Source organism: Histomonas meleagridis (genome assembly GCF_020186115.1).
Source record: "Histomonas meleagridis strain 2922-C6/04-10x chromosome Unknown contig_1, whole genome shotgun sequence".
NCBI classification, from domain to species: Eukaryota; Parabasalia; order Tritrichomonadida; family Dientamoebidae; genus Histomonas; species Histomonas meleagridis.
In genome coordinates this window covers 50,368-77,519 of record NW_027150746.1, presented here as the reverse complement: position 1 = coordinate 77,519, position 27,152 = coordinate 50,368, and the positions used below count along the sequence as shown (strand labels likewise).

Here is a 27,152-nt window from a genome sequence, read left to right as displayed (position 1 = left end):
ATCCATCATCATATTCATCTAACTAAAATATTTTGTGTTTTTAAGTCTCGATGGACAATATGATTTGCATGAAGATGTTCCATACCAACTGCTACTTGATAAGCAATAGTTGTAAGTTTGGTTGGAGAAAGTTTGTTTGTGTGACTGCATCTGTGTAAACGGTCGAAAAGTGACTTCCCTGGGCAGTAACGGGTTATGATGCGATACGGCTCAGTGATGTGTGCGCCTACAAGTTCTAAGACGAATGGGTGTGAAATAGAAGCCATGTTTTCAACTTCGGCATAAAGAGAAGCCCATGAACTCATTGTGAGCCGATCACTTCGAAGCTCTTTTACTGCTACTATTTCGGATGTGGATAATCGTGTAGCTTTGTAAACTGTGCCAAAACCTCCACTGCCAATTTGGCGGCCAAGAGATATATCACTGTTTTCAATGTTGATTGATTTGAATTGACTTAACAATTCACTAACTTTCTTCTGCATTTGAACAAGGGGAAAAGCATCGGCTGAAGGGCGGCGTGTGTTGTTTCGCCTTGATTCATGTGGTAGAATGGATTTGATTTCGGATAATTTGGTTTCGATTTGTTGTTGAACACCAACAACATCACTAAAATCAATCTTGGTTATAAGCCCTTGCATGTCTTTCTTGAGAGCGGTATAATCAGCTATAAGGTTAACTTTATCTTGGTCTGTATCAAAAGAAATAACATCTGTTGGTAGACCAATCACAGGTGCTAATTCAATCATACGTTCGCGGAACTTCTTGATGTAGTTTTGAAGATATTGAGTAGGCCAGTTTAATGCTGGTTGAATCCATTTATCTTCTCCTAAGAGAGGTAATACAGTTATTAAATGTGTAAACAAAGCACGAACTTCATTAAGTGCTTGTATTTGTTTGTTGTCTTGTGCATTAAATTTTGCTTGTTTTAAGGCTGAAATATATGAATAAACATGTTGAGCATTATAAGCACAAATTGACCTAAAAATGTATGCTTTTTTCGTTAGGGCTATGATTTCGTTCCCAAGTTTAATTAAATTGTCCATAATTTCATGGGGGATTCTCCGCGTCATAGTCTTTATTTTTGTCACTTTTAATTCTAAACGTAAACTATGTAAAATGCAAAGTCCAATTTAAACTTCTTACCAAAATTATTACAACAATGATTATCGAACATTGTTTTAAACGTTTGAGAGATATTTGATGATTGCAAGTTAAATGTATAAATTTACTAAGGAGATAAGAAATATTAATCGAGATAATATAAATTTTCAATATTTTTTCTATCATTAAAAAATATTATAATCTACATTCTGTTGTATATACTATTTAGCATTTATTGTATAACGAGACACATGTCTGTATATTAATTTATAGGGAAGATAAAATCACATCACCAACTTTTTTAATTCATTATGATAACAATTTTAATTTCATTTCTCCAAGAATATTAATATAGATTGAAAGTAAATTATTTTATTGAAAATGTTTTTGAAGTATCGAAGATTTCACAATATTAATTATTTTAGTGAACTTTCAAAGAACGATTGAGAACTCCATAAAATTACATTAAAAATATTTTATATTTTATGCATACACCTTAATCACTTTTCAATTTCATTAATATTCTTTCCACAAAAGAAGCAATAGAGAAGACGCCGCCCAAAATTGCCATCAAATCTACGAGAAAGTGTAAAACCGAAACATCTCTTTTGTATTCTGCAATCACTGGTGATACGTCATAATATATGAAAATCCCAGGGAATTTTCCACTTGTTCCTTCTCTGTATCTTTCAAATTTTGATATACTTAATCGATAATGATCATTTCCATCTTTCGATTCTCTTGCTGCTCTTACAAAGAACAATGACTTAAGTCTTCCCTTTTGTGTCTGTACAGTTTCTAGCCCATCCATAGGACCTCTTTCTTGAGGCCCAAATGAGAACGATCTGATCGTATTCGTGAAGTTGAAGTCGTCGACCGTTAAATTCAATGCTGCGTAATCAGCGGTGTGATGTGATTTCTCGGAGTATGAGTCTCCGGGGGCAATATAAAGGATACCTGGGACTGGAAGAACTTGTATGTTCCCAATTATATCGCATTTTTCATCAAGACTTATGTCTTTGACTTCTTCTTTACATTGATCAATTGTATAGATTGGTGGAGGTAACCTATTCTTAGATTTAAAGGCTTTTTTCACAGATTTACATGTGTTGCAGCAACCGCTACTTGCACCATAACAATTTCCGCATTCTGTGGTTTGCGTATTGTTGAAATATCTTTTGAGTCTTCGTCCTTCTTTGGAATATGACCTTAGCTTAAATTTTATGAATTTAAATTCTTGTTCTTCTTTGTTGTCATCAAGTACACCTATATCAATAAAAGCACATGGAAATGAATGCAATTTTATATAAAAATTAATTTTAAGTTTAGTTTGGTTATCATAATCAAGAATTCCTTCATCTGTTTTAGGTAAAGGTGTTTCATCAACACGAAGTCTTTGTGTCAATGGAGTACCAAAAAAAGAAATTGTTTGATGTAAAAATAAATAAAACATGATGCAAATAGAGGTGACTGTAACAAATCCTCCTATTGTTGTCTGGCGTATGTAGTCTTGTCTAACTTTGGGGAAAACGTCTAAATCAGAGAATTTGAATTTCATCTTTTGCAAAGGTCATGTCACATTTCACTCTTGGGACACCCCAATCCAAATTACGATAGAATTAAATGAATAAAAAATCATCGTATCTATATTCAAAAACTGAAATACACTTTTAATTTCATCATCTTATTATTATTTATAAAAAAACATAATTTTAATTATTCTCATTTTAAAATGCACTTCCAAAAAGGAAATTGAATAAATAAAATAATTTCATACATGTTTATTATGATATTTCAACATGATAAATAATTACAACTTCAGGAAGTATTCATCTTCCAGAAAATCTTTTGCAAATGGGCCCGTATCAATGTTTGAAAATGCATCACTTGTCATATGCTTATGGTAAAAATCGTCGTCTTCTTGATCTATTACTTCTCTAAGTTGATCTTCACTTGAACTTATTTTATATTTCTTACGATTCCGAATAATTACAAAAGTAAGGATTGCTATTACTAAACTTAAAGTGATGGTTTCGGTGATGGAGAAAATGTGAGATAAAATACATGTATGAAAATGTAACATTTAATGGAAATGAAGCAGTGAGTTCAAACTTGTAAAAGATTCGAATTTGTAAATGTATTTGATAGTGAAAATGTATTACTTTGGGAATATGTATATGTAGAGTCAGGAATTTATGTAATGCCACTAATAATAAGATGTCGAGCGTTACTATATTGATCTTTATTATTATAATCATAACCGGAAATAGTGAGTGTTGATGTTCACTCATCATACCCTTCAAAGGAATATGAAAAAAATAATATAAAAACAAATTTAATGCTATATTTTGAGTTGCTATTAAATAATGAATTACATGTCGGTAATGAAATAATAAAATGAATAGATCAAAAAAAAATACTAAAATAGAACAAAAAAGTTTTGCTTAACTTTAAATTATGAGCTTTATAATCAATGTTTCTGTGTAGGATAGAAGTAGAACTTGTAAAAATATTAACATAATTATATCTTGTAGAACATTAAAAAGTTTTATATATTCGTTTGATCGAGAAAAATATTCAAAGTATTTTTTCAGTTAATACTTGAAAAAGAGGCACAAGAATCATATTACATTATCGAAGAATTGGTTAAACATTAATATATTATATATTGTACCAAAAACAATCAAAGAACACAACTTATTATGCAATACATGAAGACAGAAGAAGAAACAAATCGACTCAACAGTTCCTACAACCAAATATGATAATTACAGCGAGTTATCAAAGAATGATTGGGAACTTCATAAGCAATTAATTAAAGAAGGAGTTAATCCAAATGAAATTGCTAAAATTATTCGAAATGATGAAATCGAAAAACTTCAAGAAATATCATCACAAAATAATTTTGATTTTAACCAAACAATTGAACCATCACTTTATGAACGATTTTCATTTATTAACCATTATGTTAGATTAATTGATTATGCAGCATTCTTTGGATCAATTAAATGTTTTAAATATTTACTTATGAATGGTGCAAATGTAATAACCACAGGTAAATATGCAATTGCAGGTGGAAACTTAGAGATAATTCATTTATGTGAACAAAATCATTTATTATTTCAAAATGAATTTGAAACAGCAATTGAATTTCATAAGTATGATGTTTTTAATTATTATTATGAAAACAAGAAAAAAATATTTAAGAAAAATGAAGAGCTGTACAAAATGATGTGTATCCAAAACAATAATTTCGAACTTTTCTCTATTTTATCATCAAATAAAAAGAAAATTGATGATTTTTTCATGTGCGAATTTGCAAAACATGGAAATACATATTTTGTAAAATATTTTTTCGAAAACAAAAGAAATCCAAAGACAATTTTAAATGCTTCAGTAAAATGCATTTCAAACTATTGTTGAAGCGTTCTCACTTTGAATGATTATTCATTAAGTTTTTCACATCAACAATTTCATTTGGATTCAAACTCTGTTTCTTTTTTCCTTTTGGAGATTCCATCAATGGTTCATGTACATTCGGAGTTCTCTCTATTCTTCTTCTTAGTGTTGAATGCCATCGATTCTTTACTTGGTTCTCACTTCGACCTATTTCACCAGCAATAACTTTCCATTTTTTCCCATAAGTTTCCATCAGCTTAATAAGCTGTTCGTCTTCTTCAAATGTCCATTTCCTGTTTGAATTACTAAGTTGATTTACCCATCGCTCACGACATTGTTTTCCTGTCCGATTCCCAATTTGTGCTGCGCATTTTTCCCAATTCTTAGTTCCTTGTTCTTTAACCCATTGAATTATAAATGAATCTTCTTCTGGTGTCCATGTTCCTTTTCGAATCTTTGGATTTAGAACATTCCTCCACCTTTCTGATACTTGCTTTGGTAATTTATTCGGGAATAATTTAGCTATCTCAGTCCATTTATTACCACAAATTGCAGGATCAGACATAATCGAGAGAAGTCGAAAATCCTCTTCTTGTGTCCAAATACTCGCTTTAGAATGCCTAATTTCATTACTATGTCTAGTCCTTGAACCACGACGCGGAGGCTCTGCTTTATCATCAGTTTCCATGAGGTACAAATTCTCGTCAGCACATCAAACTAATTGATGCCTCCATCACAATTATGTAAGTAAACCATTCAAATTTATACCGAATAAATTTGCATTTTCAGTTTAAAGCAACAACATGAAACAGCAACAAAACATTTATAGCAAAATCATAATGTACACAACAGTGTTAGATCATAATTTTTATAAAAATTAATTTTCCAAATTTGAATTTGAAATTTGTTCATTTTTGGTTTTACATTAAAAACAAGTTTGAGCAAACAAACACAATTTTATTTATTGTTTTAACTCTTCTACAAATTTTTCAGGAAGTACACTTTCTAATTGGAATCTATCGATTGCCTTCAGCAAGAACTGTTTTATGAAATCATATAATTCATTATTCGTTTCCAGTCTTCTTAAGTTCATTTCTAATTCGTTTATACACCTTTCTCGTAATAATATTAACAAATCTTCTAACATTGAAATGCTATCGCTTTCATCTGTTTCCACCTTTAATCCGTCAGATATGGCCTCGATTTGTCGCTCGATCTTTGTCTCGATTTCTACGCGCTTTTCTTCTTCCTCTTCTTTCGGAAGTAAAGAATTAAGAAATTCATCAGTTACAGAAGAACTGATTTTGCTATAGATAGTCGGTGGTTTAACTTTCGAGCGTACCATTTCTAATGATACGAACCCAATATCATCAAATGTATCACTATTAAGTTTAATAAATGTACGTTTTGGAGTAAGGGTTTCATAATTATGAACTTTCGGAATTTCCGAAAAGATGGTTGACAACGTTGGCGTGCTAATCTTTTTATGATCAAGTTGTGGAAGTAATAAATACTCTGAAATTTGTTGTCGATGAAGTTTGTATAAATCAACTTTCTCTTTGGCTCGTTGCTCTTTGACAATATTTTTTTGTTTATCGAAGTCTTCATTATATGAGAAATGACATTCTTGAAAATATTTAGTAACATAACCAATATAGTCAAGTGGAAGTTTTCCAAGATATTTATCTAAGTCACTACGTGCTGGAGTAGGAAGAGTGTCTAAAAGTTCTGGAAAGTTATAAGGAAGAACTTTAAGTTCTGCAACATGTTTATCGTTTACGGTTAAAATGGCAAAAAGTGACGTTGGTGAATTAGAGAACGATAGAACGTATTCGCCTATTTCTATCGGTGCACTTAATTTGATGTAATAACCGTCGAATTTCAGTGTTTTTGTATCGATGTGAGAAGAAGCTGGTTGAAGTTTGTATAAAGGTATAGAATTACAAGCAAAAACAGAACCATCAGTATGATAATCATATGGAAGAGGCCAATATGTTGATGATTGTGTTGAAAGTGAGCATTTGATTAATTGGTAACCGTTATCAATGATGAAATGGAAAATTGGTGGACGAGAAGGTGATTGATTAACAACAGTGAGATAATTATGGTAAGCATGAGTCGTAGGGATAATTTCTATGTCAAGATTTGACATAGCTTCATGATATTTTCTGGCAATTTTTGATGTTTGATCTTGACCACATATATGAAAAAATAAAATATATTCATCAGGACGAAATGCATATTCATTAATAAATGTTTCTTGATAGAAAGAGGGATCAAGAGTATCGAAATTGCTGAAAAATAACACTAAAAAAGTGGGCGTTTTAGCTTTCTGTTGGTAAAAGGAATCAGTTGTGTCTCGCTTTAAAAGCTCATATCGAATGCGATTAAACGAGAATAAACCTTCCTTAACAGTATCATTGAAATTACCAATAGGCGAAATTTTAATGTTCTGATAGTCGCGATTTCCTGGTGTTTGCCGAAACGCAGGCTTACCATTATCATCGCTAAAACAATAGTAGATAGCGCATTTATATTTTCCTGTTGATTGCCCTCTTGCTTCATTAAATAATTGAAGAATTTGAATTACAGATTTCCCGAACGACACATACGGAAAACCATTTGAATCAGTACGATTCATTAAAGCAGTGTTATCGATTAAAATTAAAAAATAATGAGATGGAATCTCTTGGTTATTCATTTTTTGACATGTGAAATGAAATTTGGTTATGCAATTAAACGTGCGCTTTCCTTTTGGACCAGTTTAATGTCTGTTCAAGTACATCAAGCTTCCTTAATTAATAATGATCATCTTGAGACTGACGTGCGAGCAGCTGATGCTATTAAGTCACTCCAAGAAGACACAGAAGAGAAGAAACCAGAAATTGTAATTAAAAGCTCAGATTTAACAATGTTTATGAACGCAACTCATTTAACCAGAGCAGCTGCAATAGAATTGATCCAAAGCACCGAAGGTAATGTTAAAGAAGCATTAAAACGCTACGTTATGCAATAATTTCATTTCATTACAATATCAATAAAATAAGGTTTACACAAATGCATTAGGAAAATTCATTTGTTTTTACTTTTTTCTCTTGTGATAAACTGTTAAAATAATTAAGTAATTATTTCATGATATATTCATACAGATTACTATTTATTTTCATATTTCCTATTTATTTCTCATTAAGAAGGATTACTGTGATCTTTTATTTCATATTTGGCTTTAAAAATATCTCATGATGGGATGCAAATCAATAAACGTAATTGCAAATTCAAATGCTATGCAACAACTAATTCCAAACGTTTGATATTTCAAGCAAATAGTTTCTTAGAACTAAAAAAAAATATTCGATGAATTCTATAAAACTTTATTGAATATCCACAACTCAGCCTGTTGGCATAACAAATTCTTCGACAAAGTCTGCAGCTTCGACGTCATCTGTTTGTACGTTATTCCAATGTTGCAATTCGACTTCAATTTTATTTTTCATATCCAAATCGATTGCAATTGTTGCAGCTGTTTCGAGCACAGATTCCAGCTCTGGGTTCTCGAGGAATTTTGCAATTCTTCTTCTCATTGCAGATCCGAGTGTTGATAAGAATTGAGTTGGAACAAACTCTGTTGTCATTCCTACGTCTTCAAAGAAGAACGGCCACTTTGCCATTTCGTTCGCAAGTGCTGTAATGTCATTTGGCAATTTCAATAATGCATTGACGATTCCATAATCAGGTATAAATCGGATTGGAATACCTCTCCACTTGATATCTGAGTCAAGCATATCTTGAATAAACTTCTGGTCGCCTGCATATAAAGCAGGAATTGCAGATAGAAGAAGGAAATTTCTTGGGTCGTCATCTGTAATCATAAGGCCAAACTTCCACAAAGAAAGAGAAGATTTGAAGCAACTTCTACGGAAAGCAAATCTGGCAATAAATGCAATTAAGTCGAGAAACTGATCCCGGCCATTTGATGGAAGAAGTTTTGATTTGCCAGGGACAAACGTCTGTGGGAGGCTCTGTTGGAGAATGTAGAGACCGCGCAGAGCGATTTCTGTTGCATACTCAAAGTCCCTATCAAAAAGTTTCGTCTGACAGACGATAGGCAAAAGTGGCGGAGAAAACGGTGAACTTAATGCGAGCTGAAGCAAGCCTTGCGCGTCGTTGATCCTAGAAAGCGCTGTATATACGGAAGTTTGTTGTTCCCCATATTCAGTTAGTTGAACGAGGAAATCATTATTTTGAGGCTCAAGATGATAAAATTGTGGAATGCGATTCGGCCATTTCTTAAGTTTGGATATAAATCTGATGTCTGAAGCAGATTTGGGTAGCTTAAGGCAGGCATCAAATGTAGTGGCTCCAATGATAGTTTTGAGCTCTGATATAAAATTAAGTGAACGCATGTCAAATTCATTGGAATCTGATTTAGCAGCGTTCGCTTCTGCTTCGCGTTTTTTGTTTTCGGATGCAATTTGAAGTAAAGCTGAATACTCGCTTTCTTCATCAAAGTTATCATCCTTCTTCTTTTTTTTATTTTGTCGCTTTGGTGCAGGTGGAGGTGGAGCAGCAACAGGTGCTGGTGGTTCTGCCATATCCTCTTCCTCATTTTTGAAAACGGAAAAATCTACATTCGGAGAATCAACATCGATTGGATCAATATCATCTATATTTTCTTCTTGCTTTTTCTTTCCTTTTTGCATCTGTTGGCGAAGCCATCTGATTTGTTTAGAAGACATTTATCCAAATGGAAATTGGTCTAGATTTTGACTCAAAAAGTTTTGCTGCTCTGAAAAAACTGCCAAATAACCTCAACAACTATTGGCCAGGTGAAAATTTTGGAAATTTTAGATAAAAAAGCGCCTTCACCACTGTTTATAGGCAAAAATAAAACCACTTGTGTACATTATGATTAACTAATTATCTTAATATATAATATCAACTAAAGTAATGTGAATCATCTAACAAGTGCTAGAACATCTTTATAAATTCAAAGCAGCTTTCAATTAATCATTTGTAATTGTTTTTTAGTTATGAATTCTGACTTTCAACACCTAGTGTAATAATTCGATGTTTTTTTCTTTTTTTGAATCCTAACAGAAAGTTTCATGGGCTTTTGTAATTTTAACAAAAGCCTGGAGAACGCAATAGCAAAATTATCTTTTCTTTATTGCATTTCACTAGCAAAAGCGTTTCCTTCGCCAAATGAACATCTGAATTCAAATGGTATTCCGCCAATAGATGCGATGTCCATCTTAGCGCCTTCCCAATTTGATACCTTTTCAGTTTGTATGATATCCTTAAGTTCAATGAACTTCCTAATTCCAGCGAAGCATCTGCGTGCTTTTTCTTCTTCAGTTCCTTGGCATCTGAATACTAATTGGTATCCAGTCTTAGCTGATATTGATTTCCTTTGTTCGAGAATGGAGTAACAAAAGCTAATGTTACGCTATGATCGATACCGCATACGATGGTAAGTTGATGACAGATCATGCGAATTCATCAACGTGTTTTCTTTCCTGATACTAAGATGTTATTGGATGTGAATGTAGCAGCGATTATTAAACTTTTCATCATGGTGAATTTTCTTTAACTAATTCTGTTAATGTCTATGAGTCTTAGAGAAGGACTTTAAGAAATGATCTGTTAATGGGTTTTCAATTGTGTAATTAATTGTAGCAGCATTATATACACTATTTCGGAGTTGGCGAAGTGATGATGTCATTGTGGCAAGTGAATCCAAAAGCGAAAATTTTTGATATATCATTTCATTGAAAATCAATTGAGCGGCGGCTGACAACAAATGCATTGTTCCATTCACTCCCTGTTACTGAAATTGTGGATGCTCTTTTATTGGCTTAATGCCTCTTAAGATGCTCCATGGATCTTCTTTGTCATCGAGTATGGTTACAAGTGCAATAACACAATTTGAATCATTAACTAAGAAATGATATAATCGATTATATCATATCCAATGTAAAATCACAAAATGAAGGCAAATAATTTTCATAACTTAAGAATTGTCGAAATGCATATATTATGTTAATATGTAAAATCAATAATATTATTATAAGGTATATATTAAACAGAAATTGAATTTTATGGGTTACGCAATCAATAATCATTGTTTCATCAAAACAAAACTATATCAATGCCAATTTAAACTCACAAAACTCAGCTGAGTTAGTTGTTTTCATCCAACTTGTGCATTCCACTTTGTAGCAGCTTCAGATTCTTCCATTTCCAGTAAATACCTTCTGGCTGTTCATCATTTTGAATTTTCTTGAATTAGTCAACTGTTGGAACTACCATCTTTTCTTTTCACATTTGGCAACAACACGCACACCATTAAAGTCTGATTTTTCTTTTGTATAAACAAGTTGGTGATATGAATATATAACACTCCCCACCTCAATCATTTCCAATACTGAATCCCTTTCAAATATTGTTGGATTCTTCTGGTAATGATTTGATATACAAAAATGTAAATATGAAATCGTACGATCTCGAGATTCAACTTCAGGAACATAACAATTTTTTGCAGTTTCTTCAATCAGAATTGCAATATCATGATTTCTCGTTGTAGCTTGTTCATCATTCTCTGATGATTTTTAAGGATGTTATTGCTTCAAAAATCACACGCGACTGATTACCTTAAAAGGATTTGAATGGGAATGATGCACGTTTATATTTTCGATATAAAGTATACAATTTTGGGTGCATTTAAAAAGTTGTGAATATGATCTTTTTCTGTTGTTTTTAATCATTTATAAAACAGACCACAAGCAAATGAATTCCAACAAATCATTCGATAAAATACTTCCTCATCAACTTGAAAATATAATTTTTGAATTAAATGATTCAAATATTGAAAAACAAGTTCAAGAAACAAAAGATTTATTTGATAAAGATTTTCCATATTCTTTCGATTTAGTTATTTGTATGTTAATATATTCAGCTTTTAAATCGATGAAAGGAGAACCGAATATATATATTTCATATTTGAAATTTATTGAAAAATTCGAAGAAAATAATTTTAAAATATTTGATATTTTAAGTCAATATCTTCTTGAACAAAAAAGTCAAGAATCATATTATTTTCTTGAAAAACTTCTTGAATATGATTTAATTGACACCAATTTTGTTCGAAATATACAAAGCTTATATTTTATTCATTATAAAGACAAAACAGAAATTGATAAGAAGATTGATAATTATCAGAAGTATGAAGAAAGTCAAACCGATGATTATGATTATGATGATGATCCATTTCAAGCATTCTACAAAGATTTTGATAAACTATCAAAGAATGATTGGGAACTTCATAAACAATTAATTAAAGAAGGAGTTAATCCAAATGAAATCTCAAAAATCATTCGAAATGATGAAATCGAAAAACTTCAAGAAATATCATCACAAACAAATTTCAATTTTAACCAAACAATTGAACCATCACTTTATGAACGATTTTCATTTATTAACCATTATGTTAGATTAATTGATTATGCAGCATTCTTTGGATCAATTAAATGTTTTAAATATTTACTTATGAATGGTGCAAATGTAATAACCACAGGCAAATATGCAATTGCAGGTGGAAACTTAGAGATAATTCATTTATGTGAACAAAATCATGTATTATTTCAAAATGAATTTGAAACAGCAATTGAATTTCATAAGTATGATGTTTTTAATTATTATTATGAAAACAAGAAAAAAATATTTAAGAAAAATGAAGAGCTGTACAAAATGATGTGTATCCAAAACAATAATTTCGAACTTTTCTCTATTTTATCATCATCTAAAAAGATTCCTGTAAATTTAATATGTGAATTTGCAAAACATGGAAATACATATTTTGTAAAATATTTTTTCGAAAACAAAAGCAATCCAATGAAAATTTTAAATGCTTCAGTAAAATCAGGAAATATTGAACTTGTTAAATATGTTCTTGAACAAAAAAATGTTCAACTAACCACGAAAGACATTTTAATATATGATTTAATGTTTTAAAAAAAGATTTGAAAAACTTACACCGATTATGATAGCAGCAAAATATGGTTATACTGAAATATTTGAATTATTATTAAAACAAGATAAAATACAAAAATCATTAAATAATGTTTTTTTATATTATTGGCTTATAATGTTTACTTAAATCACTTCAGACACCACTAATGATTGCAGCAGAAAATGGTCACATTGATATTGTTAAAATTCTTCTGAAACAAAAAGGAATTAATGTTAATCTAGAAAATATTTTTTGAGATAATTTCGTGTTTTAAATCATTATTAGGGACTGCACTTACATTAGCAATTAAAAATAAGCATAACGAAGTTGCAAAATTTCTTCTTGAATGTGATGGAATTGATGTTAATGCTAGCAATTCTATAATTTTTAATGTTTTGTTGTTTTATTTCCTTTTATGAAATTTCCTTAAATAAAATGAAACTCCTTTTTCTATTGCATGTGATTCTGGTAACCTTGAAATTGTTAATTTAATACTTGATCATGAAGGTTTTGATGTAAATGCAAAAACTATTTTTTAATTTAATATGATGTTTATGTTTTACAAGACTAATTGAAATTTATATAAAATATTGTTTACACCACTTATGTTTGCTTGTGGAACTAATATTGACATAGTTAAAAAGCTTCTTGAAAGAAAAAATATCGATATTAATGCAAGAAATATTGAAATTTGTTGATTTCATGTTTACTTTAATTTATTTTATGTTTAAATTTGATATTAGGTATAGATTTATATTATATGAAACAGCACTTATGATTGCATCAAGGATGTGTCATCATGAAATTGTAAATTTACTTCTTGAACAAGAGGGAATAGAAGTTGATGAAAAAGATGTTTATTTTATATAATTAGAAATGAAATTTATTAAAATATCATATATCAATAATGAATAGATTCAATAATGATCCGAATAATAGTAAACAATCAAAATCACAAAAGAAAAGAAGTAAATGGGCATAGAAGTGGCAAAGAAATAATCTTACGTTATTTAAAAAAATAGATTGTTCTGAGGTATATATTTATGATGTCAACTAATCATGAATAAAATATAACACATTATATTTGCATTTTTATTTTTAATGAAAAATTAAGGTCCAAGAAAAATTTATGACTTTTGTATCAAAATATTTTGATTTTATACCAAAAAATATTCATATTTTCACGTAATAAATATATTCCAAATACAAAATGAGGTTAATTATATTTGTTACCATAATTATCACTATTGCAATAATATTAATCATAAATGTGTATATATATGTATATATATATGCATTATTTTGATAAATAATTTTGTCAACAAAACATTTATATATTAATATATGACAAAGCAGAAGGTTGACACTCTAACCGTTATTTCTTTTCAAAAATAATCGTTCAATTTTATCTATCGGAGCGGCTCCCAGTTTTTCCTAGGAAATTTCGGTTATTTTTTCTGATGTTTATTCTTTACATGTATCGTCATTCAATATTGAAAACTTTATTATTAGGAAAAGTTTCAGATTAAATGATTTACTCATGCACTTTTTCTTTCTTGTCCTTCGCGCTGGCCATTTTTTACTATATCACGTCAACCAGCAAGCTTCCATATCATGATTTGATTCATTTTTTATCAATTTTTTTCTTTTTCTCTTCTCATAATTTTTTTCTTATCTTATTATTCTCTTTTTTCAAGGATGCGGTATAAACGGTCTCCCCGGAAATTTATTTTTTCCCAAGAAATCTCGGTGGTTGAATGCAATACTTACGATTAAAAAGAAACAATATATCTTCCATATGATGTACTTTTTATTTATTGGAATATTCAGATTTTTGATAAAATATGACAGATAATTAAATTTTATAATAAAATAAGATGAAAAAATCGTTCTATTACATTTTTACAAATCCTAATATATAAATAAATATTTAACTGTTTTTTATTTTTATTAGTTATCCATAAGTTCTATTCATCTAATTTTAAGAATAATATTTTTTCTTGTTAATAACAAATATTGTGCATGGAAACAGAAGGAATTGTTTCAAGTTATTATGTTATAAAAAGTTTCGTAATGATGTTTGAATAAGAAAACCATTTTGAAGTGGATCGATTTATTATTTAACACTTTTTTATATTTGTTTGTAGTCAAATTTGATATAAAGCATACAATTTTGTAACCGTAGTCCACAAACGAATGAATTCCAACAAATCATTCGATAAAATACTTCCTCATCAACTTGAAAATATAATTTTTGAATTAAATGATTCAAATATTGAAAAACAAGTTCAAGAAACAAAAGATTTATTTGATAAAGATTTTCCATATTCTTTCGATTTAGTTATTTGTATGTTAATATATTCAGCTTTTAAATCGATGAAAGGAGAACCGAATATATATATTTCATATTTGAAATTTATTGAAAAATTCGAAGAAAATAATTTTAAAATATTTGATATTTTTAAGTCAATATCTTCTTGAACAAAAAAGTCAAGAATCATATTATTTTCTTGAAAAACTTCTTGAATATGATTTAATTGACACCAATTTTGTTCGAAATATACAAAGTTTATATTTTATTCATTATAAAGACAAAACAGAAATTGATAAGATTCAAGATTATCAATGTGATGATAATGATAACTGGTATTTTATTCAAGAAAAATTCTTTAAAGACTTTGATAAATTGTCAAAGAATGATTGGGAACTTCATAAACAATTAATTAAAGAAGGAGTTAATCCAAATGAAATCTCAAAAATAATTCGAAATGATGAAATCGAAAAACTTCAAGAAATATCATCACAAAATAATTTTGATTTTAACCAAACAATTGAGCCATCACTTTATGAACGATTTTCATTTATTAACCATTTTGTTAGATTAATTGATTATGCAGCATTTTTTGGATCAGTTAAATGTTTTAAATATTTACTTATGAATGGTGCAAATGTGAATAACGCAGGTAAATATGCAATTGCAGGTGGAAACTTAGAGATAATTCATTTATGTGAACAAAAGCATTCATTATTTCAAAATTTTTATCCAGATGAATTTGAAATAGCAATTGAATTTCATAAGTATGATATATTTAATTATTTAATTGAAAATCAGAATAAAATATTTAAGAAAAAAGAAGAGCTGTACAAAATGATGTGTATCCGAAACAATGATTTCGAACTTTTCTCTATTTTATCATCAAATAAAAAGAAAATTGATGATTTTTTCATGTGCGAATTTGCAAAACATGGAAATACATATTTTGTAAAATATTTTTTCGAAAACAAAAGCAATCCAATGAAAATTTTAAATGCTTCAGTAAAATCAGGAAATATTGAACTTGTTAAATATGTTCTTGAACAAAAAAATATTCATCTAACCACGAAAGATATTTTAATATATGATTTTATGTTTTAAAAAAATATTTAGTTTTTGTATATATAATTTGATTATACACCGATCATGATAGCAGCAAAATATGGTTATACTGAAATATTTGAATTATTATTAAAACAAGATAAAATACAAAAATCATTAAATAATGTTTTTTTATATTATTGGCTTATAATGTTTACTTAAATCACTTCAGACACCACTAATGATTGCAGCAGAAAATGGTCACATTGATATTGTTAAAATTCTTCTGAAACAAAAAGGAATTAATGTTAATCTAGAAAATATTTTTTGAGATAATTTCGTGTTTTAAATCATTATTAGGGACTGCACTTACATTAGCAATTAAAAATAAGCATAACGAAGTTGCAAAATTACTCCTAGAATATGATGGAATTGATGTTAATGATCATGATCATCAATTTGTTTTATTGCTTTGTTTGGAATTTCTTGAAAATATTTGATCCCCCTTTATCTATGGCGATTAAATCAGATAACTTTGAAATTGTTAATTTGATACTTAATCATGAAAATGTGAACGTAAATAAAAAAAATATTTATAAATTATACATCATACTTATTTTTATAATTCATTGTTTTTTCAAAATATTTAAAATTTATATATAATATTGTTTACACCACTTATGTATGCTTGTGGAGGAACTCATATTGACGTAGTTAAAAAACTTCTTGAAAGAAAAGATATCGATATTAATGCAAGGAATATTGAATTTAGTTTATTTATTGTTTACTTTGATTTATATAATGTTTAAATTTAATATTAGGTATTTATTTATATTATATGAAACAGCACTTTTGATAGCATCTAAGGCAAGACATAATGAAATTGTAAAATTACTTCTTGAACAAGAGGGAATTGAAGTTGATGAAAAAGATGTTTATTTTATCCAATTAGATATACAATTTATTCATTTTTCAAAAAGCAATATTAAAGAAATTAAATAAACCAGACAATGTTAAGCAAACAAAACCACAAAAGAAAAATTGTGGTCGAAAGAAGAAGTAAAAAAAATTAAGTAAATAAATAAATAATAAATTTTTAATTTTTTTTATTACAAATTCAAAAAAATTTATGTAAACCACAATTATATCTATAAAAATATAGTCCAAGTTATAGCAACAATGCAGCAAAACTTTCATGAAATTTTGTATAATATAGGTTTTAACAAATAATTAGAATAATCAATTGAATATTACAATCTTATGTATATTCAATGTATTTACATTTTTGTCATTTAATTAGCAAATGGCAATGATAAACATATGTTTGCTAACACATTTAATGTTTTTGATCCTTAGTAAATCCAAGATAACAAAATTTGATGATAAAAACGAATTTGTTCATATTCTGAATAAAATAAAGAATATTTCAAACTTATTCATTAATTATATTACATTTATTCATTTAATCGACTTCTTCAACACGTGGACCTGATGAATGTCCACTATTTGCTGATGGTCCATTTCCTCCTTGCATGTTCGCGCATGGCATTCCGCCTTGTGCGCCGCCTGCTGCATGTTGATAAGCTGCTTGCATAATTGGCATTAGTTTGCCTTCGAGTTCTTTCTGCCTAGCTTTGATTGTATCGCGTCTACGTCTTGGTTAGACTCGATTAATGCGAGCGTGTCATTGATTTCCTTGTTGAATGTGTCCTTATCTTATTGTGACAATGCGTTAGCGAACTGTTCTTGATTTAATGAGTTGCGTACGCTAAAGCAGTATCCTTCGAGCGCGTTCTTCGCTTCGATTTTCTTTCGTACTTCTTCATCTTGTGCTTTATACTTTTCTGCATCTGCAACAATTTTATCAATAAACAATGCGAAAGACGTCCTTTCACATTCTTAATCGTGATATTATTCACGTTACCTGTCGACTTATTTTGTGCTGAAACATTCATAATACCATCTGCGTTAACATCGAATGTAACTTTAATCTGTGGTACGCAGCGTGGTGCTGGCGGAATACCTGTTAAATCATATGTGCCGAGTAATTTGTTGTGGCATGTTCGCGAACGTTCTCCTTTATAAACTTTGCTTGTAACTGCGGGCTGATTATCTGAGAATGTTGTGAACACATTTGACTTCTTAATTTAAATTGTTGTGTTACGTGGAATTAGCACTGTCTTCATTCCGCCAGCACATCTTCCATAATGATAATAGTTCAATTCTTTGATTAAAATTTGCTTGAATGATATCTCTTGAAATTTTTCTTTTTCAACATTCCGATGTATTTTTGCAATTTCTTTTGGATTTTTTTTTTTTTTTTTTTTGAATCAATTTGTTTCTATATTTCCCAATCATTCTTGGAAAAAAAGTTTTTTCTATTGAATCAAAACTGTATGAATGAGAACACGAAGATTGTTTATGCTAATTTTACATACCATTTGTTATATATTGTACTGGATGTTAAACTGAAATATTGATTACGATCAGATTATATATATTTGGTAAGTTGAAATCAAATAATCAGGTTGATAAGAGTTAATGATAATATTCAGCTACTAATTCTTGAATTTGTGAAAAATTAAAGTTGAAATTTTACAAAGTATTTAGTGATGTTTAACTCATTTAGATATAATTATATCTAAAGAATGGAAATTGGAAAATGCTTGACTTCAGATTTATTATGATATGGAAAAGAGGGTATAATATGCTTTTAAGGAGATTTTTTAATATTTAATAAAAAAATTTATTCCATGGAATTATTTTTGCTTTTAATTAAAATGAAAAAAAAATTCAAATCATGAGATCACAATGGATGATTCTAATTTGGTCATATTTCTAAATCTAAAAATTTTTCAAATTAATTTTGCTCATATTTTTTTAATTTATAAGAAATTCCGATTCGCAAGGATTTTAACCGAAACCAGTTTTGGAGTCAAACGATTAAAAACGACCCAATCCAAACTTTTTCAGATAATGCCCCTAACGGGGACTTTCCTGACTTATCTCAAAATTCGCGGTTACTGAGCGGATAATTGTTTTGTATAGTTTACATAATTTTTCAGTCTCCTTAACACCCAGTTTTTCAAAGGAGTCAAATTTTTATGAATTGAAAACCGTTCAAAGTTCACAAAGAACGGAAAACAGGCGGTTCTTTTGGTTCACAAACAACAATGCAACTCCACGTAAGAGTTCTTGAGGCGCTTGATATCGCAAAGATGGATATCAGCAAATCAGACCCATACTGTGTTATCAGCGTTACCAGTTCTAATGATACACGCAAAACAAGAGTTATTGAAAATTCTCTTAAACCAGTTTGGAACGAAGATTTCCACTTCAACATTCCAAACCCATCAAACGCTGCACTCAAGATTTTGATGAGAGATAAGGATCTCATTAAAGATGATGACATGGCATCACTTGAAGTCCAACTTTGCTCACTTCCACCTGGCCAAGTTATCGATCAATGGTATAACATGATCCCAGCACATCATGTTAAGAAGGGAGGACGTATTCATCTTATATTACATCTTTCTCCAACTGGTGCACCAGCATTCCAGAACGTACCAATGGGACAGCCAGGTTATCCACCTCAACAAGGATATGCTGCACCTCCACCAGGCTATGCGCCACCACCACAAGGCTATGCTCCTCCACCACCAGGATATGCACCTCAACCAGGCTATGCAGCACCACCACCACAAGGTTATGCTGCACCACCACCACAGGGATACGCAGCACCACCACCACAAGGATACGCTGCTCCTCCACCACAAGGATACGCTGCACCACCTCCACAAGGCTATGCTGCTCCACCACCAGGATATGTCGCACCAGCCCCAGGTGTTAATGTTCCAGGATTAGGTCCAATGCCAGCTCGTCCTGCTGGAATGTCAGAAAAGGATTATAAGAAGATGACTAAGCCATGGAGAAAGGCACTCAAGAAGGCCGCTAAGAAGGCAGGCAAAAAGAAGTAAAACACTTTATTGACACTTTTAATTGTTTTTGCCAGACAAAGTTTGTCAAATATAAAATTCGTTTTTTTTAAATGGGACCTGTATACAAAGTTGGTAAAGTACCAATTACTTATTCAGCAAACGTATTTTCATGCGCTTCTTTCTTTACGTTAATTGTTTATCTTGTTGCAATTTTGTTGCCTTATTTTTTTAATGTTTGGACTTTTAATTTTTTCCCTCAATTCGAACGAAGAGCAGAGAGGCCAATTGTTAATGCTCTTCCCCAAATGAGATTTGAACTAACAGGCCCAACAATTTCAACACCTTTAACATTTACTGTGGATTCAGATCTAAGTTCAATTACGGAATCTACAAGAATTCCAATTATTCAATACCCAAGAAAAGGCAATGACAGAATTATAAAAATATCTGCTTATTTTCCAAAAACATTAGATGAAACCATCACATCAGCAAAATTGAATCTTAAACTCGAAACTCGGTTTAATGATATCGGGAAAACGTTTAACACATCAATTTCTGTTAACTCTTCCACTGTTTTAGCAGCTACTAGTCTTAACATAATTGGTTCGTTATCATTTACACAAGAAAAGCCAATCAGTTTCAAAGGAACAGAGGTTATTCTCTCTGATGATTACATTGATTTTACACAAGATATGACAATTCCACTTAACTCGTCATATCCACTTATTAGCGGATCGCCATTTTTCAAACTTCGCAATGAAATATGGACATTTGGCAACAGCGAACTTTTTGAGCTGCATTTTTCCATGCGTGTTCCATATGTGAAATATTATGTTGATAAAAGTGATTGGTACTCATTTCTTAATGGGTTCACATCTTATATCGCAACAGCGGTACCTCTTTTCATTATAGCTTGGTTCGTGCTAGAGAAGTTCTTTGGAAGTCAGATGATTCCTGTGAAAGCTAAAATCGAGGCGAAACTTAATGAAACAAAAATTCCAAAGTTTAATCGCTGATGATTTTATGATAAATTAACATATTTTGTTTGATTAATAAAGAAAATTTTAAATATTTTTCTTGATTAAGGTTATACGGAAATTTAAATTATTATTACCTTTCTTAAAAATTTCATGTGGAAATTTATAGTAACTATATAATAGTAATTTTACATTCAAAGAGATATCCTTTTAGTTATTTCAACAAAATTCCATCATATGATTATTTGAGATAATGTCTTAATAGAATTATAACTTATACACATTAAAATGGAAAACATTTGTTAATAATATCCAAAAAACAAAAGCAAATCCTCAAAAGCAAAAAGAATGGTTGATTTAAATTACTTAAAAATTTATTTATATAGTAAAATTAGCAGCACCCTGACTGTTCTTCCTGTTGTTGAAGATGGTTTCCTGTTGACATCACAGGATTGGCTTCCATGAGCTTATCTGCAAGTGTATTGAACATATCTTGTACACCGTCACCTGTTTTGGCAGATGTAATGAAAAATCCAAAGGAATTCTCTTGACACCATGCTCTGATGTTTTCGTTTGGAACAAGTTTATTTGGTAGATCATTCTTATTAGCTGCAACAAATATAACGCAAGGATTTTTGACTGTGTTTTTAAAAGATGATAGCCATGTTTTTAGTGCATCTGAAGATTGAAGACTTGTTTGATCATATACTAAAATAGCTGCATGAGCATCTCGATAATAAATTGAGCCTAAAGTTTTATAACGTTCCATCCCTGCTGTGTCCCATATTTGCAATTCTACTTCTTTTCCATTACATTTTGTACGATAAGGAATATATCCAGCACCAATTGTTGGCTGGTAATCTTCTTCAAAAACGCCGAATTGAAGTTTGTTTGCAATTGCCGTTTTCCCTACCGCTACAGCTCCTAATAAACAGACTTTGAATTGGAAATCAGGGGGTGGCATGATAGGTAAAAATAAGTAAACTAATCAACCACAACCTGATCAAGTAAACAACAGAAAACCAAATTTTAAATGGTGTAAATAACAACGATACAGTAAAACAAATAACGTTAATCGAAACGGGGTGCCCCATTTTAGAAGCAACAATAAATCCATCTTATTCAAGTACTAGTATATATAATTTAATGGAGGATTACGAACTCGAAGAGTTCGATGAGTATGGGTGCCTTAGTGAGCCGGGTGATGCAAGTGAACTTTTCGTTTCAATTCAGCTTACACCTCAAAAGGAGAAAAATTCTTTTCAGCCCAAACCTTTTTTCTCAGATTGCACCGAAGATGACATATATGAATCCATTATGCAAGAATGCCGAAAAATATCAAGTGAATTTGGGATTCATCAATATGTTGCTTACATGATTCTTCAAAAGTTAAAATGGAATGTGCACTCATTTTATGAAAGTTTTTCAGATCCTCTATTTAAATCAATTATTGCTCAAATTGGTCTTAAACAAAGTGATTTATCCAAAGATCCTTCATTATCCAATCCTAAAACTACTGATCCCGAACAGATCTTTACATGTGAGATCTGTTATTGCGATTATCCAGCCAAAGATATGTATCAACTTCGTTGTTGTCATTTATTTTGTGTTGATTGTTGGCGAGCCCATATTAAAGCCAAAATCAGTAGTTCCCAATCACAAATTCCGTGTCAAATGGAAGGGTGTAAATGTCTTCTTCCACCAAATTCCGTTGAATTTTTATGTGGAAAAGAAGCTCAGCAAAGTCTCCTAAAGATTATTATGAATGAGCAAGTATGTCTTGCTGACACCCTTACGAACTGCCCAAATCCGCGCTGCTCCCGCCCTATCAACATACTTCACTGCAAAAACATCTGCAACGTCTTAACGTGCGCCTGCGGTTATGACTTTTGCGCCATTTGCAAAGAAGCGTCACATGCCCCAGCTACATGTCGAGAGAAGGAACGGTGGATGCTACTGTCCAACAAAGATCTCATGGAGCAACGACTCTTAGGTGAGAATTGTAAGAAATGTCCAAATTGTAATGCCATCATCGAAAAAACCGGTGGCTGTAACCAAATGTTATGTAAGAAATGCCGACATGAATTCTGTTGGATGTGCTTAAAGCCATGGAGTACCCATCCAAAGACGATGTATAGTTGTGATGCATATAAAGAAGAAGATGACCCATACAAAAAGATCGGCGATGGAATTAACCCAAGTTTTTTCGAACACTACCACGACCCATTTACACGGTACCAACTAACAGTCCGAAGTTACATTGAACAAAAAGATGATTTGATCAAATCGTTAAAAGATAATATGGTCTTAGACTTAAGTATCCCAGAAGACGAATACGAACAAGAAGCAACAAATTTGATTAACCAAATCATTAAAGGATTCGAAAACTTAAAGTGGTCGCAAGTTCATATGTTCTCACTTCGATATCAGCAAGTCAAAGACTTGGACAAAGAAATGCAAAACAATTTCGAAGTCGTAAAGCCGTCGTCGCAATACGAATTAATGAGATTTGCGCATTTGACTTTGCAAAAGGTTTTGAACAGCGTCGAGAATAGAATAAAAAACGCAAAAAGCAGCAGGCTGACATGCAGCGAAACGATGAAAATGTCACGGAAGATTCGGCTGGTGAGGGAATCATTGATGAAACAGGCGGACTCACATTACTAAGTAAATTAATGTGTCTATAAGTAAAATTGTAATTTTTAGTTAATAAATTTATTTTTTTTTTTATTGATATTAAATATTTGAAGTTACAAATTCATTAAGCATTTGTAAGTATAAAGAATTAAATTGCATAACATTAATTTCCATTATTATCCAAATTTTACATATATTTTTCGTAGTACATTAATGAATTACAGCAATGCTAAATGTTCAAAAAAGATATTACTTACAAGTGTACTAAAGAAATCTCATCACTATACTTCTTGCTCTTCTTTACTTTGGTGGATTATTGTGGTCAATCCTTATAACAGCTAAATGGGTTGCCACAGAACCTTATTTTTATATTTCTTATCATGAAAAGTCTGAATATTACGATTATGATCTATACTTAGATGCTTACGCTATTTCTTTGATATGTCTGGTCTCGGTAGAACTTTTCTTTGCATTAATCGCTTTAATGATTTTCTTATGCTGTTCTCATAAAAAGGTTTTCAAAATATTTGTTTACATGACTACTTTTTTCAGCATTCCTGTTATTGTTCTACATGCTGTTTCTATCATTAAAACCAAATCCTACTGATTGTTCTAAATTTTACAATTCAGATTATTACAAGAAAAAGAGTGTGCCAGGTTGATTTGAAGCTAATTCAAATAATGCTACCATATTGCCTTATTTAATATTTACTCATGCGATGCTATTAGTTTACTTAATACTTACAGACTATGGTTTCCCACCAGATGAAACGGAACAAGTTTCTTCACAACCAGATGACATCAAATGTTAATACAAATAATTATCAAACCAATGAACAAATACCATCTGCACAAGCAACAAATTATAGTCAATTCTACTAAGTGATTTGACTTTTTTGGGAATAGTAAAAAAATCAATATACATACTCATCTTTAATTTGGTTGAATAAAATTAACATCATATGACTGTTGTGATTTTCATTCTGAGTTGCATTTCTTTATTAATAACTGTGATAGTAACCTTGGAAGTTTAAAGCATGACATAAAGTTTTATTTTCATTTAATAATCACTTTTTTGTAATATAAATAATTTTTAAGTTGAAAACGATCGTTAAAGAACTAAGTTTTGCAATATGAATAGCAGCAATCCCGATGGCGCTAATTCCAAATGTTATTCCATAGAGATAATGTCCAAACTTGAACACACGATTTTTAATTTAACCCAAGATAATCTTGAAAATGCAATCGACATAGTAATAGAACTATTTGATATAAATTTCCCATATACATACAATTTATTCATTAGCAATTTAATTTATTTAGAAAAATGAAACAAAAGGATATTAATGATTTGGGAGACATATGTATCAATAACGGAAATTCTGAAATTTTTTTATATTTACTTGGGAAAGGATTGAAAATTAAAGAATCCACAATCAATGAAGCAGCAAAAATTGGTAATTTATATCTTGTTAAACATTTTCTCCTAAATAATTCAATTCCAAATAATATTTTAAAATTTGCTTTGAAATCAGGAAATATTGAACTTGTTAAATATGTTTTGGAACAAGGAGTTGATCTTAATACTAGAAATATTTGGACATTTTATTTAAAGTTTATTTCTATTATTGAAAGTTTTAATATAATATATGGAAATTATTTAAAATATTTAATACATTTTTTATGTGTGCATCTAAAAATGGTTATGAGGATATTGTTAAATTACTACTTGATCTAAAAATATTTAATATTAATGATCAAAATATTAATTTGCTTTATTTAAAACATATTTTATTAATTTTATGTTTCAAAATAAGATTTGGAAATCATTTAAAGTATTTGATACAGCACTTATTTTAGCATCTGAATATGGTCATACAGAAATAGTTAAATTACTTCTTGAACAAGAAGGAATTGATATTAATTCTAAAGATATTTATTTATTTGATATGATGTTTGTTTTAATGATCTCGTGTTTCGATATAAAATTTGGAAATTATTTAAATTATTTTGGACAGCACTTATTTGGGCATCTGAAAATGGTCGTACAGAAATAGTTAAATTACTTCTTGAACAAAAAGGAATTGATATTAATGCTAAAGATATTTATTTGTTTTATTTATAATTTATTATAATAATATAGAATTTCAAAATAATATTTGGAAATTATTTCAAACATTTCAAACAATACTTTCGCGTGTAGAGCAAATGTTAGTACATTCAAAATGTTTTAAAAAAATATTTAACATGCTTCACGAAAAAGGTGCAAAATTGTAATGTAGCAATACTCTTTACAAATAAAACAATATTAATATATATTATGAAATGATTTTATTGGAATATATTCTTAAAAAGCGTCAATAATAAAATTTTTGATTCATTATAGATTTTTTTATTTGATTAAAAACAAAATTTAGTGAAATTATCTACAAAATACAAAGTAATTAAAATTCATAGCAACATTAATGTAAAAAAAAATTATTTTACTCATAATACCGGCCAATTTCCCGAATGAAGGCCAAGGGTATAATTTCATTATGCCAGTAGAACAAATCTTCTGTTTGGCATTGTAATGAACTTATTACTAATTAACTTTACAAAGATAATATGTCACTATCAGCATACAACAACTTGAACATCCAGTAGACTTAGAAGGCGATGAAATAGTATCTGTAACTTCGGGGAAAACATGTAGACCAAACATAGAAACATTTTATTTTGCTACGTTATCATTTTCAGGAAAAGTTCACCTCTTCTCGAACACCGGTGATGGCAGTCCACTGTTTTCTAACTCAGAACTTATTCAAACAGATGTAAATATAATCAAATCCTCATACGAATTTTTATACACTGTAAGTGATAAGACATTATTTCGTTGGCAAATCATGCCTGGTGGCGCACACATGATGCCTACTTCATACAAATTTTCTTCATCGATTCTTAAAATTTCACATCTATATGATTGGGGGAAGCGTAATGAAGACGAAAAATACCAAAAAGTTTGTATTGTTCAAACAGTGGATTATAACCTTTATATATATCACTTTTTCATTATCAAATGAATGTAAAAATGTATAAAATTGTTGAATTGATTGCGAAATTGATTCTTTATATTAATTTCCAAATTCCTTTAATTAGAATTTTAAATTATGATTTCTTTGATTATGTTTTAACGAATATAAATCTTGATGATAATAATAACATACCAATAATCGCTTATTTACTTATACTCATTTCTTATTCTTATTCACATTCTCCATATAACTTTAATAATAAACAAAAAATTCAATACTTAAAGAGCCAAAATAGAATTCGGTTTTATTTCTTCCCACCATGTCAAATGCAAATAAAAAGCGTTACGCAACTTTTATATAGAAATATTAATTCTTTTAATAATGACGAACGTTTAATTTATCATTCTTTAACTTCGTTAATGATATTAATACGTTTCACTCAAATTAATATAAATTTCTTGTTAACAAACCTTATAAAATATGATTTTATGTTCGATAAAGTCGAAACTGAAGATGTTTCTCTTCTTCTTGAGATTTTACTTTCAAGAAAAATTAATGATCGAAATATCTTCATCGAACATAATAAAAAAATTGCAAAGTTATCTTTGAGGTTTTATAAAGATTTACAATTAAACCCAAATTGTCAAAACATACTTCCGAAAATTGATGACTTTTGGGAAAGAGCAATGAAAGGAAATTGGTTACAATTCAAACAAATTTACG

General features: G+C 29.9%; 8 protein-coding genes across 8 annotated transcripts; 3 read left to right on the top strand and 5 right to left on the bottom strand.

Annotated features, from left to right (window-relative positions):
* Positions 1-14: 14 nt before the first annotated feature.
* On the bottom strand, positions 15-1,043 carry GO595_000021 (TKL family protein kinase; the record flags this gene model as incomplete). The annotated part of the gene is made up of 1 exon (XM_067914968.1): positions 15-1,043. One exon carries the CDS (start codon positions 1,041-1,043, stop codon positions 15-17), a length of 1,029 nt encoding a protein of 342 aa, XP_067779476.1.
* Positions 1,044-1,597: 554 nt separating this feature from the next.
* GO595_000020 (endoplasmic reticulum-Golgi intermediate compartment protein 3-like) lies at positions 1,598-2,659 on the bottom strand (the record flags this gene model as incomplete). Its single annotated transcript, XM_067914857.1, has 1 exon — positions 1,598-2,659. The coding sequence occupies one exon, from the start codon at positions 2,657-2,659 to the stop codon at positions 1,598-1,600; it is 1,062 nt and encodes a 353-aa protein (XP_067779475.1).
* A 2,802-nt stretch (positions 2,660-5,461) lies between these two features.
* GO595_000019 (uncharacterized protein) lies at positions 5,462-7,141 on the bottom strand (the record flags this gene model as incomplete). The annotated part of the gene is made up of 1 exon (XM_067914745.1): positions 5,462-7,141. One exon carries the CDS (start codon positions 7,139-7,141, stop codon positions 5,462-5,464), a length of 1,680 nt encoding a protein of 559 aa, XP_067779474.1.
* Positions 7,142-7,889: 748 nt separating this feature from the next.
* Positions 7,890-9,200, bottom strand: GO595_000018 (uncharacterized protein; the record flags this gene model as incomplete). The annotated part of the gene is made up of 1 exon (XM_067914635.1): positions 7,890-9,200. One exon carries the CDS (start codon positions 9,198-9,200, stop codon positions 7,890-7,892), a length of 1,311 nt encoding a protein of 436 aa, XP_067779473.1.
* A 9,836-nt stretch (positions 9,201-19,036) lies between these two features.
* Positions 19,037-19,840, top strand: GO595_000017 (C2 domain containing protein; the record flags this gene model as incomplete). Its single annotated transcript, XM_067914524.1, has 1 exon — positions 19,037-19,840. One exon carries the CDS (start codon positions 19,037-19,039, stop codon positions 19,838-19,840), a length of 804 nt encoding a protein of 267 aa, XP_067779472.1.
* Positions 19,841-19,911: 71 nt separating this feature from the next.
* On the top strand, positions 19,912-20,817 carry GO595_000016 (uncharacterized protein; the record flags this gene model as incomplete). The annotated part of the gene is made up of 1 exon (XM_067914413.1): positions 19,912-20,817. The coding sequence occupies one exon, from the start codon at positions 19,912-19,914 to the stop codon at positions 20,815-20,817; it is 906 nt and encodes a 301-aa protein (XP_067779471.1).
* Positions 20,818-21,169: 352 nt separating this feature from the next.
* On the bottom strand, positions 21,170-21,742 carry GO595_000015 (small GTP-binding protein; the record flags this gene model as incomplete). Its single annotated transcript, XM_067914302.1, has 1 exon — positions 21,170-21,742. The coding sequence occupies one exon, from the start codon at positions 21,740-21,742 to the stop codon at positions 21,170-21,172; it is 573 nt and encodes a 190-aa protein (XP_067779470.1).
* Positions 21,743-22,452: 710 nt separating this feature from the next.
* On the top strand, positions 22,453-23,445 carry GO595_000014 (IBR domain containing protein; the record flags this gene model as incomplete). Its single annotated transcript, XM_067914191.1, has 1 exon — positions 22,453-23,445. The coding sequence occupies one exon, from the start codon at positions 22,453-22,455 to the stop codon at positions 23,443-23,445; it is 993 nt and encodes a 330-aa protein (XP_067779469.1).
* Between the last annotated feature and the right edge of the window lie 3,707 nt (positions 23,446-27,152).